This window comes from Chaetodon auriga, chromosome 13 (genome assembly GCF_051107435.1).
Source record: "Chaetodon auriga isolate fChaAug3 chromosome 13, fChaAug3.hap1, whole genome shotgun sequence".
Classification (NCBI taxonomy): domain Eukaryota; kingdom Metazoa; phylum Chordata; class Actinopteri; order Chaetodontiformes; family Chaetodontidae; genus Chaetodon; species Chaetodon auriga.
Genome location: NC_135086.1, coordinates 24,383,780 through 24,406,803, shown reverse-complemented (window position 1 = coordinate 24,406,803; position 23,024 = coordinate 24,383,780). Strand labels below are relative to the sequence as shown.

The following is a 23,024-nucleotide window of genomic DNA, read 5'->3' as shown; positions in this document are numbered from 1 at the left end:
ATAAATCCAACAAATACCATCACTTAATTCTAAAGCAGGTAACCAAGTGACGTGGTCACTTCTCTTAGTACTTGTTAAAAGCCAGGCAGCAGTGTTTTCCATCTAAATCCATCTATCTATCTATCTATAAAAAGATATCATGACTTGTGTGTGAGTGTCTGCTCACTAAGGAACGGCTGTTGAAACCCAAAGGTTAGAGGTCATACATAAATAACCTTTGTCATTATCACCTCAGTCACCAAATTAGGAATCCCTCATATAAACTCTATGTCACTGTAAATCCCTGCTTCAACGATGCAGAGATTATGAGCCTGCTACAGTAGCAATAATAGTAAGAACAGACAAACACACGTAGTTGACACATAGCATACAGTGCTATCTTTGTTGGCCGTCCCAGAGGATGAAGGCCAAAGGCAAACAGCTTGTCTTTCAGGGCATAGGCTCCACTTGGAGATGTAGCAATGAAAAAATGTGGAGGTGAGAGGGCTTAAAAATCCACAGTCAAATTCAATTGTAGATGTGTGTGAAGCATTAAATAGCAGAGGACATATCTCAGTGAGGCTATTTCAAAAGCAACTGCCTGCAGGTCCACTGTATGGTGCACCTCTTCGCGGTGCGGATGTGGTGGGTGGTCACTTGGAGGCGTGTGGAGAGTGAACACATTGTGTTGCTGTTCTTACTCTTTCCTTAAATAAATGTGCCATATGCAAAGGGTGACATGCTGCTTGTGTACATACTTCTCTTTCTGGATGACTCCGACTGTGAGAGTGGGCGTCGTGGAGGCCAGGCAAGATTTAAAGCGCCAATTTCCTGTTCCCTCAAAGACTACTACTGTAGGTTAGTGTGACACTGACATAACAGCCAGGTCAGCAGTGCTGCCTGGGTGTAATGTGGGCTAATCCTGATACTAAGAATCCTCCAGGTGAGAATGCCACAAAAACACTACACCTGGAGCCTCTGAACCATGATCCCTCAGGAACAGGTAAAGCCAATTTGCTGAGTAGACAGTCTACCACAGTCCTATGGTCTGAGGTTGAAAGTTCTTCCTTTACAAGGAAAATGCCAGGAGAAAGGTTGATTTTGTAACTGTACAGCTTTTGATCATATTACATAGTTGTCATCAGGTGGTAGAGTTTACACAGTTGTCAGTGAATTGTAGATGTTCCAAGATTAATTGTAATCAAAATCATGACAGCGGTAGTGAGACATCAGAGATATATCGCGTTTTCCATTCTACACATTCTTCTTTCTCGTCAAAACCTCGTGCCTACATTCTCCAAAATGCAACTCGGACTAAATGACATTTCGATCAGAGACTCCAGTGTCTTTGGGAGTAGCAGAGTCTCTAGATTCAAGCAGAGATAAGGAGTGGGCTCCAGAGGTCTGCTAAGCTTTTTTTCATTGTCAGACTTGTAACAGACCCAGCTGAAGCTGACTGAAGTGACATCACTTGAAGCAGTTTATCAGATTTTCAAATTCCACAACAGGCCTTATACAGCTTTTTTTTTTTTTTTTTTTTTTTTTTTACATCTGCAGTAGTTTGATGTGTACGCTTCCTCCGAGTTTCCCTTTACAATGACTAACAGCTCTAGAACAACTACTACAGGGACCTTGTGGTGAGATTGCTCTGTTAACTGTCACTGTGTCACCAGCATTGCACAAATGTACATATACATGGAGATTTTTTCTTTTAGAATTCAAACTCTTATATAGGCTATTCTTAGTGCTCAGTGAACCTGACCTTTAGTCTTATCACAGTAAAACAACAGCCTGTGATGAAGAGGCAGAAATTGGTGAGAGCATTATAATTGAGAGGCTTAGCAGTCTGTCCTAGCTGGAAAATGTCTGTCAAAATGCACATTTCAAAGAGTCAAAATGGCAAAGTAGTGCCTCTGGGCGCAGGATGCTCTCTCACTGAGGGACAAGATGTGACTTGCCTGCTATTAATAGCACTTTGGGAGATAATTCCTGCCTTGTTATCTTAGCAGCCGTACTCAAGAAGCCTTGCCAAAGGCAGACTCTTCTGAGGCTCTGAGTTGTATAACCATGCTTTCTTTTATTATCTCTCTTGTCTCGCTCCCATTCTTAATTCACTGCCTCCTTCTTCTTTGACATTTTCTCTTCTCTTCCCAATTCTCTGTCTTTCCCTCTCACTCTCTTTCTCTCGCTCTGCTTTTGCTTGCTCTGTAGATAGCTACTCGAAGAATATCTAAACAGTGCAAAAAATGGCGAGGAGCTCCTTAACCTTTCCTTTGTTCTATTGCAATTAGTTTATTATTTTTTTCTGTAATTGTTTTCTTTTCTTTGAGGTTTAAGATTTGAACTGACTGACACAAAACACTTGAAACCAAAATGCACATCTATCTTTTAACTAGACTACAAGTCTACAACCATGCCAGTAGCTCTGTGAGACTGTAATAAGCACAGCTGAGCTTTGAGGTAAATGCTAACATCAGCATACCAAAATGTAATGACAATGCTGATAATTTGATGAATCTCTGTACAAAATGTTTTGGCAATCTATTTTATAGTTATTGAAATATTTCAGTGTGTAACAAAGTGGCAGACCAACCATCCACATAGCTGTGCTGATACAATAGCTGGCCTAAAAATGACACGACATATTGCAGAGATTCCTAAGTCCTAAGTGATTTTGCATTACTTTTTGACTTTGTCTCATATTCTCGACTAAATCTTGATCAAATTTTGAGTTGCCTGTTTGATAAGTTTTACAGCTTGTGTACAAGAGCAGCCAGTTATTTAGCTAATTACTTTAGCTAGTTGAAGCTAATTGTTAAATATATAAATATAGCTACATATGTATGTGGTCAGAGCACCCACAACGGTAAACACTCACAGGGACTGTTTTTCTGTCTTATGAGTATTTCTACTTTTGATGCTTAAGTGCATTTAGCTCTTCATGCTTACATAATTAAATGTCATTTCATGAGAAGATTTCTACTTACTTATTAATTAAAGGATGTGAATACTTCTTCCTCCTATTAAACTTTCAAATATTATATTATTGGTAACGCTGCATCAGAGAAGAGTTGGTTCATATTCTGTTGTATGGCATTACCTAGTACTGTTAGATGTTACTGTTATTTTGGGAACCCTCTGAACTCTGGACTCCAGAAGGAAAATGCAACCTTCCTCAAACCATTGTCTCATCATTGTTCACTCAGTCATTGTCATTGCAGACTTCCTCTCAGTCTGTTTAATGTTGTCAGTGACTCACAGGTGATGATGGATGTATTTGTATTCAAAAAATCCATGAAGATAAAGAAAATCAGGTTTCTGTCTTATCAGTCTGCACTAATGGACAGTATCTAAGACATTCTGATGTGATCACAAGTGAGTAAATACATGCTACCATCCAATCCAAATCTTCAGCAGGAATCCAGGTATGGTCATTAGTTAGAGGAAAAAAGGGAGAAATGCATATTCAACCACCTCTGTTTATTTGGAAAAACAGCGAGGGTGACATACTGTAGAGACAGACACAGGGCAGACTGTAGAGGCTGGACATATTGATTTTCAACCTCTTTCATCCAATCCTGTCCGGGACAACATGGGGGATGGTCTGCCCTTGACCCTCTGTGTGCTGAGAGTCCCCCACCCCACCACACTGAGCCTGAGGGGGAAGGTTCATGTCACAGATGTACAGAAATCAGATCATATGATTAACTGTCCTCTCGGTTACATTCAGTAGCTTTTTCCTACCCGGTAATAATCCCCTGAAGCAGCGTGATGACGTTGCTGCTGTGATATGTGGGATCTGATTTGTGATCTACTTTGTAAACCCTTGTTCTATGAGTTAATAATTTAGTGTGCCTGTAGAGCAACAAGACACTGCTGGGCCACTGCTGTATCTGTGCCTCTGATGTCACTCACTGCTAATCAGTCCCAAGATGAGAACTAGATCAGTCAGGACAGTAGAGCCACCTCTGCCTCGGAGGGGGTTGGACCAAGCAATAGGTGGGGGGAGGGGCCTGAAAGAGTTCCACATGTGGGGAGCAGATGGAAACAAAAGTCTACGATTCTGTTGATTAATGAAAGCGCTGCTAATTAAGAACACAGAGTTATGTGGTGCTAGTAATAAATCACACAGGACCCCAGATATTAAATGTTATATAGGAACATTAAAAAAACTAGTTCAACATTTTGGCAAATTTGCTTATTTGCTTTATGTCAGATGGATGGTTGAGGTAAGAAAAACTCCCATGTTTATGATTTACAACAGGACAACTTAAGATGACTGCAGAGCTGTCCCATGAGGCTTAAAGATACGATGACAAGATATCCATTGTATTTGGCTTAAATTGTAATCAACAACAACTTTGTTTAGTTTGTCCACATCCAGTTTGAATTTATCGGAGCTTTCAGAAAAATCCAACTTTCACAGTCATGATAACACTTGGATGTTGACACTAATGACAACTTGATATGACATGAATTGAAATTAGCTTCTTTTGTTGTGTAATGTATTTGTAGGTGTTTGTCACCAAGTGAAAACAAACTGTTTTTAGCTTGTTTTAAAGTAGCAGAATTGGTTGCATTAGTTTTAACATTGGACTTTATTTTGATGTAATGTGGCTGTGGAGCCACCAGCCATTGGTTGACACTTTTGGATTTCTCTGTGCTGACTGCAAGATATTTTAGTTGTCAGAAATTCCCAATATTCAAGATTACTAATTTCCCAAATCTAAAATTTCTCTACTCTTCAAAGTTCACTTTAAATTTCCCAGTTGGCTGCTCGTACATATGTTTTGAACAATCTCACTTGGCTGTGACATAACTTCCCAGAAGTTCTCAGAGGATGAGAACTGAGAACTGCTGAGCTGTGTCAAGAAATAGCAACACTACATAACCCCCAATAAAAATCAAAACTTGCTGTTTTTATATTTCTGTTTGTGTACAGATTGAGCAAACAAAACACAACAGGTTCATTAGTGAACTTTAGAGTTGTTGGGAGTCAGGTTTTGAATCTTAGCAGAGCCAGATCAGACCTGCTTCCAGTCTTCGTCCCGAGCTAATCTAATCACCTCCAGCTCTGTACTAAACGCACTGACATAACAGTGGTATCAATAGGTTCATAACTCTCTGCAAGAAGATGGATAAACATATTTCAGCAGAATGACCGAGACAGATGTTTGTGATGGATCGTTTTCCAAGACATTCTCTCCTCACTTGCTAATTTGCATTTCAAAGATCACACAAGGAGAAATCAAAGAGGCAGAGTTACCAACTTTTCCACCAACAACAGCTTGAGTAGACCAGAGAGCCATGTGTTTTTAATTTGTTTTGCATAAGGGGTTAGACTCTTCTTTTTACAACTGGAAACCTTACTGGTAACTAGGGATATAGCAGTCTGAATGTGACAAGCTTGTTGTCCTTTTACTGAATATCATTCTCAGGATACAAGAAATCAAAAACTGAAGACAAAGTAAACCAGGCTGGCTAAAGCAATAAAATGACTCAAAATAGCTTCTGGAATGAGCATCACAGCTTGATTTATCTGAGCGTCCAGGGCTGGATTTGTCTTACAGTTGTACTGAACCTGGTGATGTGCCTTTTGAATGCTTGACAACCAGTCATTTATCAAATATCTCAATGGTAGCAAAATGAAATAAAAGATAAAGCCAGTGATAAGAATTGACAACAATTAATTTATCTTACTGAACAAGTATTGCCTTATACATATTCATTCACTGTGAGACAGATTTACTTGTGGTCCAAAAACTATTAAAAACACCTCAGTGAGCCACACTGTTGCACTGGGTGGCATGTTCCATCATTACGCCTGATATAGGCACTGTTTTTGAGTCAGTCCCACATATGTGACCCTGCCTCCAGATATACTCAATAGAACAGCACATGTATGGTGCTGAAAATAGTCCCCACCAAATTTACCATTTGATGTTTGCTAAAAACTACAGTGCGCAGCTGTTTTTATGGAATTACTGCGCCTTTAAAAAAAAGAAGTATGTTTTTAGAGCATTCAGTAAGAACAAATGCGTAAAGAATTGATGGGTTAGTAGCCACAGCTGAGAATATTGAGAGATGGATGCATTATTGGTTTCAGAACACTCAACCTGCAGATAAAGATGGACACAGATATCACCTGCCCTGTTTGCTGATAAATGTAAGCTCAGTGGCAGCAAATAACATCAGTCCAATAACATGATGTAGCCAACTGCTGCTACTAACTGAAGGTCAGGATGACACAAAAATGCTGGGTTACCAAATAATGATAAAATCATCTGTGTTTTGTCTCTCTAAATGCTGTGGGTCAGGTGTCGACAATGAGGGCTAAAGCAAATCCCTTTGGTAATTTTTAGTGCAACATATAAATGAAAATGTTGCCGTAAGTAATCATTGTTTCTACGTCATTTGATGATTTCTACTTTTCTCCTTGTTCTGTGTGAGCCCTGTAGAGCACACACTGGGTCATTTATCTGTTAAGGCAATTGATTACTTCAAAGGACAGGAACAAACGTGATTTACAGACAGGATTAGTGTGGGCTTTCATGTTGCTGCCCTTTGATTTGACACTAAATCACAAATACATGTTGGAATGGTAGAAACTTCATGTGGGAATTCTTTTTTTTAATGTAACAAGATAGCTTCTTCCCTGCCTTTTCTTGCACATGAGCATAAACATGCTGCCAAAAAATGAAAACCACAACAAATAAATATGTTGGATAATTTTTAAGACAAGAAATAAGTTTGAATAGTCTGATCCACACTCTTCTTTTTGTTCACTCTCCTTTTGTTTCAGCAGGCATGCGGTGATGTAAGTTAACTTCAGATAAAATGTTATAAACAAATATATACACGTAGTAATACAGCTATCTAAAACCATTCTTTCAATAAATGTAAAGTAACTGTAAACATGCACACTTATCCCACTGAGCTCTCTTGGCGCCCAGGCTCCAATGACAACTACAAATTAAGGAGAAAAAGATGATGATGTGCTGTATTTCTTATCTTGTGACATTCCCACAGTGTTGCCTTAGTATTAAGATTATGTCAGGTATGTTACATGGCTTTCCTCCCAGCTGACGTGGCTGTCTGGAGGGAACCAAAATCACATCTGGTTTGGTAAATACCTTCAGCGTATGAGGATACACTATAGGACTGTCTGTTTTGATGGGGCCTGGGTGCCAGAGCAACAACTCAATGTATTTTAAAGGGAACCAGGGTCTAAAGGCATCAAAGCCTGACCCAACAGTGGAGCTCAGTTTGTACCATCAGAACATCTCACGACTCTCCCTCTGCCCTGCAGTGTAAACACTTTTTTCCAGCAGGGTGCAAGACAGTTTTCCACAAACGTCTAACTCACATCACAGAAATCATTCATACATTTGCATTCTCTTTGAGTTTTACATTTGAAGTTACCAGTGTGCACAAGTCAGTTTGGATTGAGATCAGATTTTATGCAACTTTCTTGAACATGAAATTTATTATCATAGAGTGTGTGTGAAGAAATAATCTCAGCTCAAGGTCTGTGTATTAGGTTTACCTGCAACCTTTTTCTGGGGCTGATATCAATGTTTGAGAGTTACAAATATCTGATATATCTGTTCTTTGTTTTGTTTTGTTTTTTAGATAAACATTTCTTCATTCTAAGAATTGCGATCAAGACATCTGAATTCAACATTTTACAGTTAACAAATGATTTTGGAGCACCAACTATGTAATGGAGGCACTGTGGCTCCAAGGATGCCAATTTCAGTTTGTTAGTCACTTGGTCCACCAGTTTGACACAGTTATTGGTTGCATTGCCTTGAAATTTTGTAAAGACATTCATGTTTACAAAATGACTTGGGACTTTGACTTTGGTAATCCCCCTCTAGTGCCTTCATGAGTTTCAGATTTGTGGTTTTGAGTGAAATGTCTCAACAACTACTAAATGGATCGCCATTAAATTTGGTACAGACATCAATGTTCCTCTCCGTAAAAATTAGTAAAATTTAAATAATACCTTAATTTATAATCTAGTGCCACCAGCTTGTCAAACTCGTAATTTGTCCAATACTTTGATACTAGTCTGACTCACAATAAGGCTGGATGGCTTGGTTTTTTTGGTGAATGCTTGTAAAGATACACAAATGCTATGTTTCTTTTGCAGGAATTTTGCCATTTTAATGCAAATTTTCCACCAAAACAAATACCCCACCCCCTAAACTAAAATAGAAAACATGGTAAACACTACTTGCGTAGCATAAACATGTTAACATTGTGTCTGTAAGCATGATAGGATGCTGACATTAGCATTTGGCTCAAAGCACAGCTATACTCAGCTATACTAGAGCTGCTAGCAGGGCTGCAGCCTCTTTTTTGTTAAATTGTGTAAAAATGATAGTTTTATGCACTGTAAATTTTAGTTTCTTTTCAGCCAACATATACACTAACACAGTATATCTGTAATAAGCTCTATTATTGGTCTAGTTCTACTTTTAACCAATACACAGTACAAGTACTTGAGATGGCTCCATTCAGACCATGTATAAAGCTCTGAAAAAAGTAGTCTGTGAACCATGAGATCATTTTGTCACACAGTCTGTAATTTTGACGCATTTGCTGTTCCTTCGTTTCTCCTACAAGCAAGCCAAGTTAAGAGATGATAGAAGACTAAATTCAAGTCAAAATAATCTGAATTAGACAAAGTGGAAAAGTGCCTTCAGAGAGCGAGTGTAGCAGCTCTATACAGTAACGAATACTGATGTGAACCCCTCTATGCTAAGATTTACATATTAATAACAATGATATATTAAAAACACATTCGTGTGTACAGTATAAGTGAGCTGCGCCTACTTTCCAGAAATATACATATAGTCTTTCTGCACATACTGTATAATATAATTTGCCATATTGTGGGGACAGTAATATGGATACATTCTTTATAAATGCTGAACTAAGATCCCTGGTCTCTGAATGCCATCTTCCATCTTCTCTGGTGAAAATACAATTCATCCACTTCTGTCAATTTCTCTGTAACCGTCACATCTTAAATTATGAATGTATTAATGCCACCCAGCACGTTTCAGTAGGTGCAGGCTCTGGGATTTGCACTCTAACAGCACACTTGACATGGTGAGTTGATGTCTGACACGGTAATAAGGCGTAGGGTTTCCTTGGAGGAGAGATGGACCCTCCCTGAAATAGAGAGATAAATTTAGTGCCCCTGTCAATGCTCTGGTAAATAAAAACTCTGGGGGCCCTGCTGTTACACAGGGGATTTATTTCAATCCTTGACCCACTACAAGTGTCCTATGGCATATGGCGCACAGGAGCTGTTGCTGATTCGATTTGGATGGCAGTGGTACCACAGAGGACAAATGTGTTTTAAGCAACGATTAACTGCAATGTCTCTGAACTGCAATCTCTACTTTCAATTTAGACTCTGGCCAATTTAAAGATAACTGTGCACAAGTGGACAACCACTTCCTCTGCCTTAAGTCTACAGCCAGATCATCTACACAATCTGTAAATATGGTTTAAAGGAACTTTTCTTGTATGCCAGTGATGCTAAGGCGCTAAAATCCCTGCATGTTTCCATCCATTCCAGGCCACTCTTACGCCCCAATGCCATCAAACCACAAACAAAGTAAGTCAATAATGGATGAGGCGTTTCCACTACCACTCTGCTCCTCTCGACTGTGTCGTGCTGTCAATCTGTGGGGAGGCCCTGGACTGAGCGCTCTTACAAGCAACCGCTGTTTCATTATTCATACAAGTGCTTTAACGAAGAGGTGGATCTTACTCTATTTACTAACTGCCCTTGTAAACATCCATGATTACTGCCACACCACTCTCACTTAACCTTCTCTTTCTCACTGTATTGTTTTTGAAGCTCTTTCTTCCTGTACTGGCTCATCATACAGCCTGCTCCTTTAACCCTCCATCCCTTCACTATTTCTTCCTTTACTTCATTTGAGGGCTGTGAGGGAATCCCAGCAGCCAAAGTTGTGTTTAGCAGGCAGTGCAGTACTGACATATGGCTCAATTTTTTGGGCAGGGGGCGGCTTGGACTGAGAGAGGGCGGCTTGGGCTGGGAGAGTTGGCTGTTGCAAGTGGCTGTGGCTAAATCCAGGGCTGGGACAGGGGTTTGGAGACACGACTAGAGGGTGATGGTTACACAGGAATAGGTCGGTACTGTATGTTGAGTCTTTTCATTTCAGGTGCGGTCACTGCAGGTTCCTTTGCGAATGAATTGTCTGTAGGTATCCTGACTTTAGGAATGTTCCACTTGTTAATATGTTCCTGTTAATGAGCTTCCCACTTTCAAACTCCAACCTGGGAACAGTGTACCAGTCATTTGATGGAGCTGCCTATATGGTAGGTGACATGTGTGTGCATATATGTACTGTACATGTGAATGACTTTGTGTTTGTGTGTGCATGCTTGTGTCCTAGTCGCGGCTCCGGTTGCGTTTCTTAAAGAAAAAGAAGGGTGTCTTCTGAGGTGGGCCCAGTAAAATGGGGACCTGGTTCTTGTGCGTGATCCTGATCTGTAAGAATTAGACAGAGGAGGACATGATGAAAGTGTTATGTTTGTACAGCGGTCTGTTCTCAATATCATTTTTGAATCACTTCCTGGCTCTTTACAACAGATTGTTACAGAACTATCCACTGTGACCTTGCAAATAACTCACATAACACAAAGAAATAGCTTTTTATCGTCTGTCTCCATGAAGGTCTACTCTGACAAAATGAAAAATGGCTGAAATGCTGTGAGAATGAATAGAGAATAGCTGATTTCTTCCTTTTCTATGAAGAGTATAGCTGGTCTGTGATAGTTGATGGCATGACTATGTTTCGGCGAGTGGTGTGCAGAGGAGGAAGATAAACAAAAGCAGGGAAAAGAGCCAAGAAGTGCAAAGGCTGAGAAACAATCATTCTGATTTTAAAACATTTTTTAACATGGGAGCAGTGACACTGATTTAACTCTCACCGTGCAGGGGGTTTGCATCCAGGGCTCGCCATCAATCTGCATGGGCAAACGTCGGGATGTCCTGTAAAGAGAGCAGAAGGACGAGTAAGAGAGGTGGGGGGAGGGCAGAGAGAGAGAGAGAGAGAGAGAGAGAGAGAGAGAGAGAGAGAGAGGGAGAGAGAGAGAGAGAGAGAGGGAGGAAAGGGTGGGGTTGGAGGTTGTGAAGGTCAGATCACATACACCTCTGAGGCATGGGAGGCCTGTTCACACTGTCCCAGGACAGGGTCAAACACTGCACCTTTTGTTCCCATGAGACCCATTCCCAGACAGGCCCCCACTCTTTAAACTCACAGACCCACTGTATATATGCACACACACACACACACACACACACACACACACACACACACACACACACACACACACAGAGTTGGTTTAAGACTTTCATGCATGCCTCTCCGGCTAGAGAAACACAGTATGGGAGAATGACTGTGATGAATACCCTTTTAATTCTGGTCTAGGAAAATATTAGGGGCAGTTTGCTGAACAAGTGAGAGAACAACTTGTAAATGTCACTTCTTTCTTTGGTGCATTAACCGGCTCACTGTACAATTAAAGTAAAGGACTGAATCTTACAAGAACAACAAGAACAACAAGAACATCTACATTAAAGTCACTTTGTCTGAATAAAAAAAATGCCTCAGAACCAAGAAGTGGCCACAGTGCACCTGAGTGTGATAGAATTTGATTGAATCTGAATCAATTATCAGATACACTAATTATTGGTGTCACATTATTCAGTCAGAATGGCAGCTTGGTTAATTTGTTGAGCAGGCAATAGATGAGTAATTTCATGAACCCCTATGAAGGCCTGTTGGCCTTTGGAAGAGTTAGAAACCACAAATATTCCAAAAGGGACAGTGACACAAATAGTGGACGTGCACTGTTTGTTTGATTGGTTGATTGACTGTGCAGGCTCTTGTGGACATGGGCAGATGATAAAAGTCACATGACACAGACCCTTTCACCCTTACAGTGGATGTTGAAAGTGTAATTTATGCTTTACTTGTAGGATTAATATTGATTAGCGCCAGATGCCATAAGTAAGAACGAGAAACAACATCAGCTAAAAAATGAGACACCTTCAACCTGAATGTTTTTTACTAATACACAAGAGGAAGGAAGGAGAGGAGATTCATTAGCATCAGAGCTTTGCAAATTATTTAGAACAAAGTATTTAGTGAACTTGGAACCAAATCCAAAATTGGCATCAGAACTCAACACTCCAGACAGATTAAAGTCAGTGAAGTCAGATTGTGAGTCAGTTCTCAGCCCCAACAGCTCACTTAGGAGAGCATGCAGCTGAAATATATAATTTATTAGGTACAGGCATGTTATTGTTTGGATACCGCAGGGATTGTAGCCTTCAAATGCACAAAAACACATACATTTTTGATCATACATGTATAGAATGGAATTGGATTCTGAAAGTACAGCTTCCAGTTGGTTGACCAGAAGAGAAAAGGCGGAGAGGGTAGTGAACATGAGACAGATGAAGAGCAAGATGGAGAATGGACATCAGAGGGTGACAGGAGGGAGTGAAAAGATGGAAGAAGCAGCTAAAAGATGGAAGGTTCTGACCTGATGGTGACGTTGGCACACTGAGCCAGTCTGCGTCCTGCACTCTTCAGTCCAGTGTAGATCTGTCCCATCTCTATTGCCCCTTCCAGGCCAACCACCTCCAACAGCTGGTCACTGAAGTCTGGATGGAGAGGGTCACAGAGGAAGTGTGTGAGACAGAGACAGAGAAACACAGAGAATCTCAAAAATATATGTAGAAAAGAATGTAATTTTTTCCACTGAAAAAAACATTTTTCACAGATAGGTAAATTACAGGTGTAGGTAAAGGTAAATTACTAAAATCAGTTAAGGTAGTTGTTCCTTGGTGGTGTGGTAGTGTGGGTGATCTGCCCTTGTCCACAACTAAAGAGACCCAGATTCCATCTCCAGAAGTTGTGGTTCCAGCTTGGCCCCATCAAGCACAACTGGTTGTATTTGTATGTTGCAAACTGTCTGTGGAGCTGTTCTCAATGATACTTAGCAAATATGGAAAACAAGCGGTTGCATCAGTTTTTGGAATTTTACAAAATGGACAATCTGGCAATCACACTTGTTTGGTCCAGTGTTAGGGCAGAGTGGTCATTCAGAACAGCTACTCTATAAATAAAAATCAAGATTTATTTCCAAAACAAAACTAAAAAAAATATTCTTTTAGAGACAATAGTGACTCATTCTGGTTGGTTAGTTTGCCTTATCTACCCTCTAAATAGGTGAGATGTAGCAGCAGCAAGGACTTGGCAGAAACACAAACAAACAGACGAACAAACAAAAATGGTAATACTCCAATTTTATCATTATTCCCAAATGATTATAGCATTACTTATTAATCATTTTGCCATTTGGGAGATTTAATTGTTGTTGTTGTTGTTTTTTGTTTTTTTTTAAAGGTACTTAGGCTCACCTGCAATAACAGATGCAGTTAGTTTTGGCCACTTTGGAGCAGTGGAAAATCCATCCAACAGTTTGAGAGCAACATAATCATTCAATTGGAGTCATGTTTCTGCCAACTGTCCATCATTTTCTCTCCTGAGGGAAAAGTGTGACTCTGTAGCTGCTAAATGCTCCACGATATTCAGTAGCTAGCGTACAGTGGGCTGACAGTGGTTGGACAGCTAAAAATGAGCTGAGACTCACTCTAAAGCTCCATACACCAGACTCCAAACACACTTTACTTGCACGCATGGCGTGTCATGACAATCTCAAAGAGACTTTCACTTGGTTAAATAACATAAAGAAACAGCAGAGGAGTTGTTCACTATGATTCTGAGTGTCAAACCTTTTAACAGATGGTGCCTCCGTATTATCTTCGACTATGATTTTTTTCCTTTGTGTTCTCTCTGTTTGAAAAGTGTGATGCCTAATAGTCAATATTTACAGACATGATCTTAAAGGTCAGCCATGATGTCATTTGACATTTCGCATTCAATACACACTAGCTCATACATAACCTAATATGATAGAGAAATGCTGTGTTTGTGTGGCTCCAGCAACTTCACAGGTTTTACAAATGCTTTGTGAAATGAATTATTAGAGAGAAATCTGAGAAATATTTCGTCTTCACAGCCAGTGTGATAATTTGTGAGGCGCTACCACAGAATCAAATCTCATACCAGCTTATACAACTGTGTTTGTGGTAAATCATCTACTTGGTACATGGTAACAGGAACCAAGCTGCCTGAGCTGATCAGGCTGACAGAGACTACTACTAGACAACAATTAGATTTTTTCATTATTCTTGTCCTGTTTGTTCTGATTATTGGACAGTGTGTTCTGGCCTTACACACACACACACACACACAAACCAAAACCAAAAACCCTGAACTGAGACGAATCTCTGCCTCTGTAACCCATTATCCATGGCTAATCATGCAGGTTAGTGTGGCACTTTGAGAGTTGATTAACTTTATTCAGGCAGGCTGGTGCTAGCTGAATACCTGAACAGTCTTTTCTCATGCACGCGAAAAACACTGGGTTTCCCCTGATTGTTTTTCTGTCTTTGTTCAGCACAGAAAAACAGAAATCTTCACACTTAAATGTCAAAAAAAATCATCCTACAAGAGGGAGAGAATGATCTCTCTGACCATTATGAACCATTAAAACTGCAGTTCTACAAATTGTGAATGCTTCCTTATAATTACATGCTTCAAATGTTAATGCCAGACACAAAAGCAGAAAAGAATAAAAGTACCGAAGATCTAGATAAATATAAAGGTAATGAGTGTATGTCATGTAATGGCTCTAGCAGAGTTTGCTTCAGTGCAGCAGGAGAACAGAGAGAGAACCAGTCAAAGCATTTCCTGAGGGTCTCACTCCTTCAGCCCAGACAAGCTACGACTGGCAGTGCTGCCTGTTGTGACTGGAGCCACACGCTGCAGTTCTGTCTGTCTGTTACAGTGTAAACAATGCTAATAATTTCCCAATGCTGTCACACTGGCTCACCTTGTTGGCTTTGTTTCAGACTACAAACAAGAAACTGATGTGTGTTTTTGCTTTGCTCTGGAGATGAAACATGCTCTGCAAAAGCCTGATGTAACACAGGGCTCAGGACAAGCCTGCGTCACTTTCATGTTTGGAAAAAAGTAAAAAGATTTTTAAACATCGCGACATACTGTAAGTACAGATTTACATGCTAATTTACTCTAACTGTAGGCAACATGTCTATCAAATATTGACTTCTAAAAAAAATCCCTTGACTAATTTAAAAAATTGGGTATTTTTCTTCATCAATTATTGTCTAAGTGAAACAACACACAGCAGCTGGGTGCTTTTACCATAATGTAGTTTGTTTTTGTTTCATATGTGTAAAAGCACAAGTGAGGACCTGCATTTGTGGCATTTAGAAAGTGCTGCCATGTCGTGCCTAACTTCAAAGATGATCAAGGTTTAGATGGGAGTAAGTCTGCTGTTGCTGAGTCACTGGTACTTTAATATTTCAGATGACAATTCAAAAGAAAATGTCAGAGCAGTCTAAGGAACAAACATTTTAAAATCACTCAAAGGCTGCACTTCGTTTTTTTCAGTCCTCTGAAGATTTAAATGCTTGGGGCACATGCATTAGTACAGAGGTGTGTGTGAGGAATGTGAAAGGCTTCAACAGTTTATTAACAGTTGCTACAGAATTGACATAGCATTATTACAACACTATAAGAGATGTTGTGAGCAACATTTATGACCTGAAAAACAGGGGCTTTTAAATGAGAATTGACATGCTGTTTCAAAGGTTCTTCCACACTGTCACAGGTACAATTCTGTATACAGTGTATCAGTTTAGGTCCAAAATAGTCCTGTTTTTCACTAAGTCTACAAAATATTGGAATATGGAAAACTGTACAAGCTTATCCTTGGAGAGTATATACAGTACCTGCAATAACTGATTTCCTGGACAGCTCTGTTTTTAGTCTCCATCAACTCTTGAGGGAAACATCTTCTTAAGCTGCTGAGTACTTGACTTTCTTCACCAGCTAACCACTAATCTTGTGTGTTTACCATTTGGTGGTGGGCGGGCACAGTAGCGTGCAGTGGGTTAGTCAGAGCTAGTTGAAAGCCAGACAGCAAACCTGGCCGATGAGAGCTGAATCAATACAGTTAAGTTTCAGGCCTTAAAAACGAAACTAAGAGTTGAAACACACTAAAATGTTCCTTGGAGGTGAGGTTGGGTAATAATTCTCTGCAATTTTGTCATCACAAGTGAACCCTTTCACATTACTTATAGTTATTTTACCCATTGATAATCTAAAAATATAGACAAGTGCAGCTTTAACTGTATGTTTCCCAACATAAAGATCTAAATGCTGTTTCAAATCTTGCCTCTGATAAAATTTGATATAGAATCATTTATTTATTTAGATCCAAAAGAATGAACCCCCAGTTGCCTACAACTCTTAAATTCCCAGAAACATACATGATCTCAGTGTCTTAAATGACAATACTGTACAATACTAATCACATGTTCATTATCCTGCATCAAATACAGAAAGTGTGCTTTCGAGTTTAGTCTGCATGCTACTACACAGGAGTAGACACATGTTCACCATATGCATCTCTGTCTCTGCAAAGCTTTCCAGGAAATAATTATAATAGGATTGGACATCCATTAAGAAAAACTGGACAGTTGGAGACTGAGGGATCAAGAGATGGGGGTGGAGGGGGGGACTAGCGATACAATGGATACACATGACAGATGGGGATTAAAAAGAAGGCTGGATGTAAAGATGGATGCAGTCTGTTATTTTCTGCAACTGAAAGATAGGGAGTGTGAAGGCTTACACTGCAAGGTTTGAAGAAAGAAGCGATAAGACATTCTACTGAGTGTTGACATCCTATTTTAGGATTTTGAAATGGTACTATTTATGTATCCTCTTCCTGTTAGACTATTAAATATATAAATCCCCCTCCTTCACACACCCACCTATACATTTTGACTTCCTCCAAATACCAAAAATGGGCATGCCATCCTGCCTGTGTCCTAGTGTGAGAGCATGATGGCAGAATAGCCCACTGTGCTGGTTCTCACCTCAGTGATGATTCCCGCCTCATCAGATCTCTGCGCTTTTGACTCTCAGGCAACCAGCACTGTTACTTCTCAGTGAGGTAGAGCTAAGAATAGAATAGAACAGCCTCTTACATAACGCAGCCACAGTGCATTCTGGGATGGGATGGCATTGCTTTGCCAGCAGCGGGCAGCGAGAATCGTCACGGCTGTGCTGCACTGTTTTCTCTGCTGTGCAGGCAAACTGAAGTCTCTTAAAATTCATTTTTAAATTCATATTTTAAAAATCCTACTTCATAGTGACTTGGTATGATATTTCTAAATACATTATGACAGAATATCATCTAAATGTCAGACTGATCAGAATTGTTGAATCATATACAAGATAAATACAACATAGTTTATTCATAATTAAAATGTAAAATCTACATGTATATAAATATGAAACAAAAACTAAAACTAGAAGCTAGAATTTTAAATTAAAGAATGGGGGTGATTTTATTGTATATTTGAGTAATTTTCAATAAATCCCATGAAAAAGCCAAAACAGACAATGTATTCTTCCATTAGCCAGTACTTTTTGACATCCTCACCCTTTCTGTGACTCTTAATCCCAGGCTCATTGGTTCTTACTGATGATGTATATCCTTAAAGTCAAACAGAAATTTATTTTTAGTTTTTAACTACACCATACACATGTGCTCCGTAAATCGCTTGTCCTGTGATTTCCTTTAAAAAAAAAATCTGAAATCTAATGCTGGAACACTGTTTGGTAGTTGGTATTTGGTTGGAGAATTTATTTCAATAAAGCAAACTGAACCTTGCATAAAGTAGTAACATCAGTGAATTACCTTTCCTTCTAAATCTCCATCTTATCTATCCACATGCATCCTGTTCTGCACATGAAGCTTGTAGCTAGACAGTTTTCAGCCACAGAAGAACAGTTATTGTGCTCTGATGAGAATTTACTGCATCATGTTGGTGTATCATTGTAATAAAGGAACATCATTAAGCAGCAATGGAGGTCTACAGCACAGACGAATAAGCTCCTGTATGTTCACCTTTGGCTACACATACAACACTTGTTAGCAAGATCCATTTCCTGTTGATTCAGTCTTTTCATGGGATTTGTGACATTAATAAAAATACAGATTTAGTGATTTAGAACAACCCTTCAATTAGAAGTGGAGTGATGAATTATAAATCCCAGTGAGGAGTAGCTTCAGCTTTCATTGTGCGATAGCTTGAGGTGTTGGGCTATAATTACTAGCAGGCATATTTGTGTATCCTTCCACCGCCCACTTGCCCTCCCTCCCTGACCGGCCTGTTATTGTCTGAGGGTGGCCAGAGTCATGGCAGATGGTCAAGAGGAACTGCAGCTCACCTCGCCAGCACCAACGGAGGTAAAGGTATGGGGGAGAGCACTTGGCCATTTGACAAAGAACACTATGTTACTATGATGCAGTACAAAAATACACCTCACATACACACATACACGCACACCATCTTAGTGAATCCTTGCATGGACTGTTAGCACCCAGATGGTGAAATTTACTTCTATATTTCTGTCACAGTTTTGTCCAGAAAAAAACTGTCATGAGAATTTTTCAGATGGGAGAGAAACAATCATGGGAAAGAACACATTAGTCCTCTTTGGTGTTTAAAGAAGCTTTAAGAAATGCCCCATGTCATCTTTTCCATTCCCATCCTGTTCAAAAGTGATTGGCCTCTTGAAGGATCAGTCATTTGTCATTCATTAACTTTGAGTAAATGACTGACTGGAAGGTCATCCACACTCCCACCATCCACTGAGAGCTTAGCAGCTTCATATAGGAACTATTTCCAGCTATACAGTCCGGTGGGGGTGAATCAAAGTAATTATAGTCTGCTGTTTCTGTTGTGTGAGAAGAAAACAATATGCAGGCTCTGGATGTGATCGGCCTAATATAGCCTCCTTCATGATGTGTCACAGCTTGACTGTTGGTGGGGGTGGGGGGTGGCGAGGGTGGGGGGAAGTTTGTAGACCTCAGGAAGCAAGGAAGTAGGAGCGAGTGAAGGCAAGGTGAAGGGAGGGAAAGAGCTTGGGGGTGTGATGGGTGGAACAGGAGAGGGAGGAGAGAGTCGGACAAGCAGTTAAAGAAAACAAATGAGTCATGGAGGGGAGACGCAATGGGAACCTGGTCAGAACATACCTGAAATAGCAGGTTTCTAAAAAAAACAGCACCAATGTTCTGCCAGAGTTGAGTTCAACTTTTTTTGAAATTTCTAATTAGTTAATGATTACTGATTGAAAAAGGATTATCATCACTTTACTTATTACTCATCAGATGTAATCAGTTAGCTTGGCTCCATCAAAGGTGCTTTCCAACGATGTTAAAGCTACTACACCCACATGTCCCATTTTGTGTGATGTGCAGGGGTGGAGGCATTTTCACTTTTGTAGAAATAAAAAAGATGACATTGTGGTTTAACAGGCAGACAGTCCACAGTCTTGATGTGTTTACTGACAAACAACAGCTATCTTGACCCATGTGACTGTTCGCATTGACCAGTGATTAGGTTCCTTTTCATCAGGAAGAAGCAGGATGAAAGATTACTATTTGAAATTCAGTAATTACTTTAGAGATTCTGATCCTGGTAACACTCTGTTCCATCGACATTTTTGCTCTCTACCTGTTTGCTGTTTTGCCTGTTTTGATTCTGGAAAGTAACTAAGGCTGTCAGATGAATGTAAAAAGTACAACATTTCTCTGTGAAATCTAGCTGAAAATGGAAATACCCAAGTAAAGTAGAAGTGAATCATAATGGTGCTGAAGTATGTTCTTCAGTAAATGTACTTAATTCCCATCACAGATGATAGGACCAAAAACAAGCTGTCATCATACAAGGGCTTCTGAGATTAGTAACTGCAGTAACTACTGACTTTCAAATTCGAATTCCTTGCACTACTTGTAATTGTATGCTACTGACTACTGCTGTCCAGCACAGTTTACAGCACACTCCCGGTACAATACCCACATTTCTATCTCTGTAACTATTGCTCGCTACATCCACTTTATTTATGTGCATCCTTTCCAGTCCAATCCACAGGAGGAAGTTGAGGAAATCTGATCCAGGAGCAGGGAGGAAATAAACAGAGGAGGGGAGCGATGGTGCAGAGATAAAATTTGAGGAGGAGGAGCATGGTGATGGGATGGGTTGACACTGGGGCCTGTGTACGTGAATCCTGTTCCAGTCAGCAGCTCTGGCCCGCTTTATGTTTTCCTCCCCTACTCTGACTGCTGTCTATTGACTTTTGACCCCACTTCACTTACACATTCACACAGGTTGACTTTTTCTTTGCACCACAGCATACTTGGAATCGTTAAGGTTGATGTCCACTCTAGGGTTTTCTTTCATTGAGTGTAATTTATATCTTGATGCCAGAACAGAAAGTGTTCTTGAAGATGAGTTCACAACACAGGGAAGCACATTAAAAGATGGTGTTTTTGAGTTTTTGTTATCCTGATCCACTAACCTAACCTTGCTTTAGGGTAATGACGAGGCACTTCCAGAATGTCTGTGCTGACGTTTGACCTGAGCCCATTTGAACCTGACTTGTGTCAGTTCTTTTTGTAAATGGGTACCTGACCTGACACTGAATTTTAGTGTTCAGAATGAGTGTGAAGTAATTCTTTAAAATGCACTGGGCAGTTAGAAATGTCTAATCTTCTAAAAAACATTTATCTCTGGGAATTCATGACAAGAAGAAAGAGAAAGTGGTGTGCAAGAAAATAACAGAATAGATCTTGAGTTTTTAAACCCATCGGAGGCTGCACGGTCACAGCAGTTAAGCAGGTACTTTCTTCCAGTGTTGTTTAAACTATGTAATATATGCAACATTCAAATTTCAATGACGTAACTGACTGTATCACATTTTATACAATAACACATCACTATAGGCTGTCTCTGTGTCTGTCTGAGTTGTCGTTTCTGCCCATGCAGAACAAAAACCAGAGCAGAAACACAATGACTCAGAGGACTGAAGTTTCATCACTGAGGTCAGAAGTGCCCAGGGCGTCTTTCGCTCACTCTGGGTAACCCTGGCTGATTGCATTATCTGCAGCAAATGGATTTAAAAGCTTTAGTTTATTGCGCCAGAGAAAGCAACTGCCATAAACAATTAGTTGAATGATAAACATGCAGACACGCATACACACTGGCAGAAGCACGCAAGCACATACACGCTCTAAGGCACGCAGAAACTGAGACACATAAAATGCATACCTTGCATGGAGACACACAGTTTCTCTCTGAAACTAGAGCACTTGTCTCTGAGCCCTATTTCCAAATAGCATTAGTAGGAGAAGCTAATTTAATAAGGGTTAAATCCTGAGGGACAACTCTGGAGCACAAAGATTCCATCACACACATTCTAACATGCACAATCTGAATGAATTCACACAGAGATATTTACATATTTTACTACAGCTATCTCTGACAGATGAAGCTAGTGGCCCAAACTTTATGCTCTTAACTCATATAAAAATGAATGAATGTACAATATGTATAGGCCTACATGTGTGTGCAAAGTACCAAAACATCTGTATTTTTGACCCTGTTTACACCCAGGATTAACATGGACAGCTCAAAGTACAGGTGCGAATGCACCCAAGAACACATTGAGATCTGTCTGCTCAGACTGCATTCAGAGGTGGTCTATGCTGCATATGGTCACAATCTTTTTGGATTTTGTGCGCAAATGTGTCCTGAACCATATTAAAAGGCCTACTCGATTTCTTACAAAATTTCTAACAGTGAACGCTGTGCTTGTTTTTTGGTTTAACTTTGTGGGGTTTTCAAACATTTTTGTTCCTGCAAATATTGTTTTCATGATCAATGATGTAGTTGATTGGTTTTCATAATTACATAAAAAGTGAAAAAACAACCACTACAAGTTCCAACAGCCCAAGGGGATGAAATACTTGTCAGACCAAAGTCTCCTTTTTTCACATTGGAAAAGCCTGAAGTAGGTACTGGATAGCATCTTTCCTTGATAAATGACTAAAATGAATATTCAATTATCAAATTCAGCCATTTATTAATAGTATTATTAAGTATAATATTAAGTAACCTTAACATGCACATTCCAATGCAACACTACTACAAACTAAGGCCTCAAACATTACCTCAAGGTATACACAAAAATATTACATAGCACAGGGCTGTTGGATTGTATTGCAATGTGCATGGGTTTATGTATTTTTCCTAGTCAGTCTGTGTAATGAGATAAGGAAATGTAAGGACAGTTTGTTCGTCTTCACTTCTTTAAGAGGCTACATTGGAATTATAGCCTGGATTTAGGTCAAGAGTTAAGACCAGGCTGATGATCTACATCATGAAAGCAGTCAGTGGCTGCAAAGGTTCTCACACGTACATGTATGTACGTGCATGTATACACAGTGCAGGGTGTAGAAGTCTGCTCTGGGTTCTGTGGCTATAAACACCTGAGCATTGAGACTGAATGGTCCTGTAGAGCCAGAACCTTTGGATGAACTGAGACAGGGGCAGCAGAACAGGATGGTGGGGTCTCAAAAAAGGGCCTCAAATCACATGGTGACTGGAAATTTTTCAACTGTACTGTAAATGCATTTCCAAATGATGCTATGTCTTGATGGAGCACTCCATCAATTTAGCATTGCACTTTCATTAAGTCGGGGACTCACAAGAGACTGATTAAAAGTAAAAATCGAAGCAACAAAAGCCAAAATATCCTCACTTTTACCCATAATGCAATGCAATGCAATTTCGTAAGACACTCACTGCCTACTAAATACCCCTGTCATTCACATTTCACACGTTTGTAAATGCTTTCTGCTAAATGTTTGAATGCTCAAACAGGTTGGTAGTACTCCTCGGGATGACTAACTAAACTTCATGAGTGAAACTGGTGGATTTAACCATTAAGATTTCATTACATAGAAGTGGAAAAGAAAAC

At 39.8% G+C, this 23,024-nt stretch overlaps 1 protein-coding gene across 4 annotated transcripts in view; it reads right to left on the bottom strand.

The window, feature by feature from the left end:
- Window positions 1-3,442: 3,442 nt before the first annotated feature.
- The window catches only part of dgkg (diacylglycerol kinase, gamma), a 107,445-nt gene continuing 87,863 nt past the window's right edge, over window positions 3,443-23,024 (bottom strand). For all 4 annotated transcript variants that reach the window (XM_076746538.1, XM_076746540.1, XM_076746539.1 and 1 more), the window contains 3 exons: window positions 12,580-12,700; window positions 10,960-11,020; window positions 3,443-10,516 (listed from right to left, as the gene is read on the bottom strand). In XM_076746538.1, coding sequence (XP_076602653.1) covers window positions 10,418-10,516; window positions 10,960-11,020; window positions 12,580-12,700 — 281 coding nt within the window. In that variant the 3' untranslated portion in view covers window positions 3,443-10,417. The remainder of the gene's footprint in view (window positions 10,517-10,959; window positions 11,021-12,579; window positions 12,701-23,024) is intronic.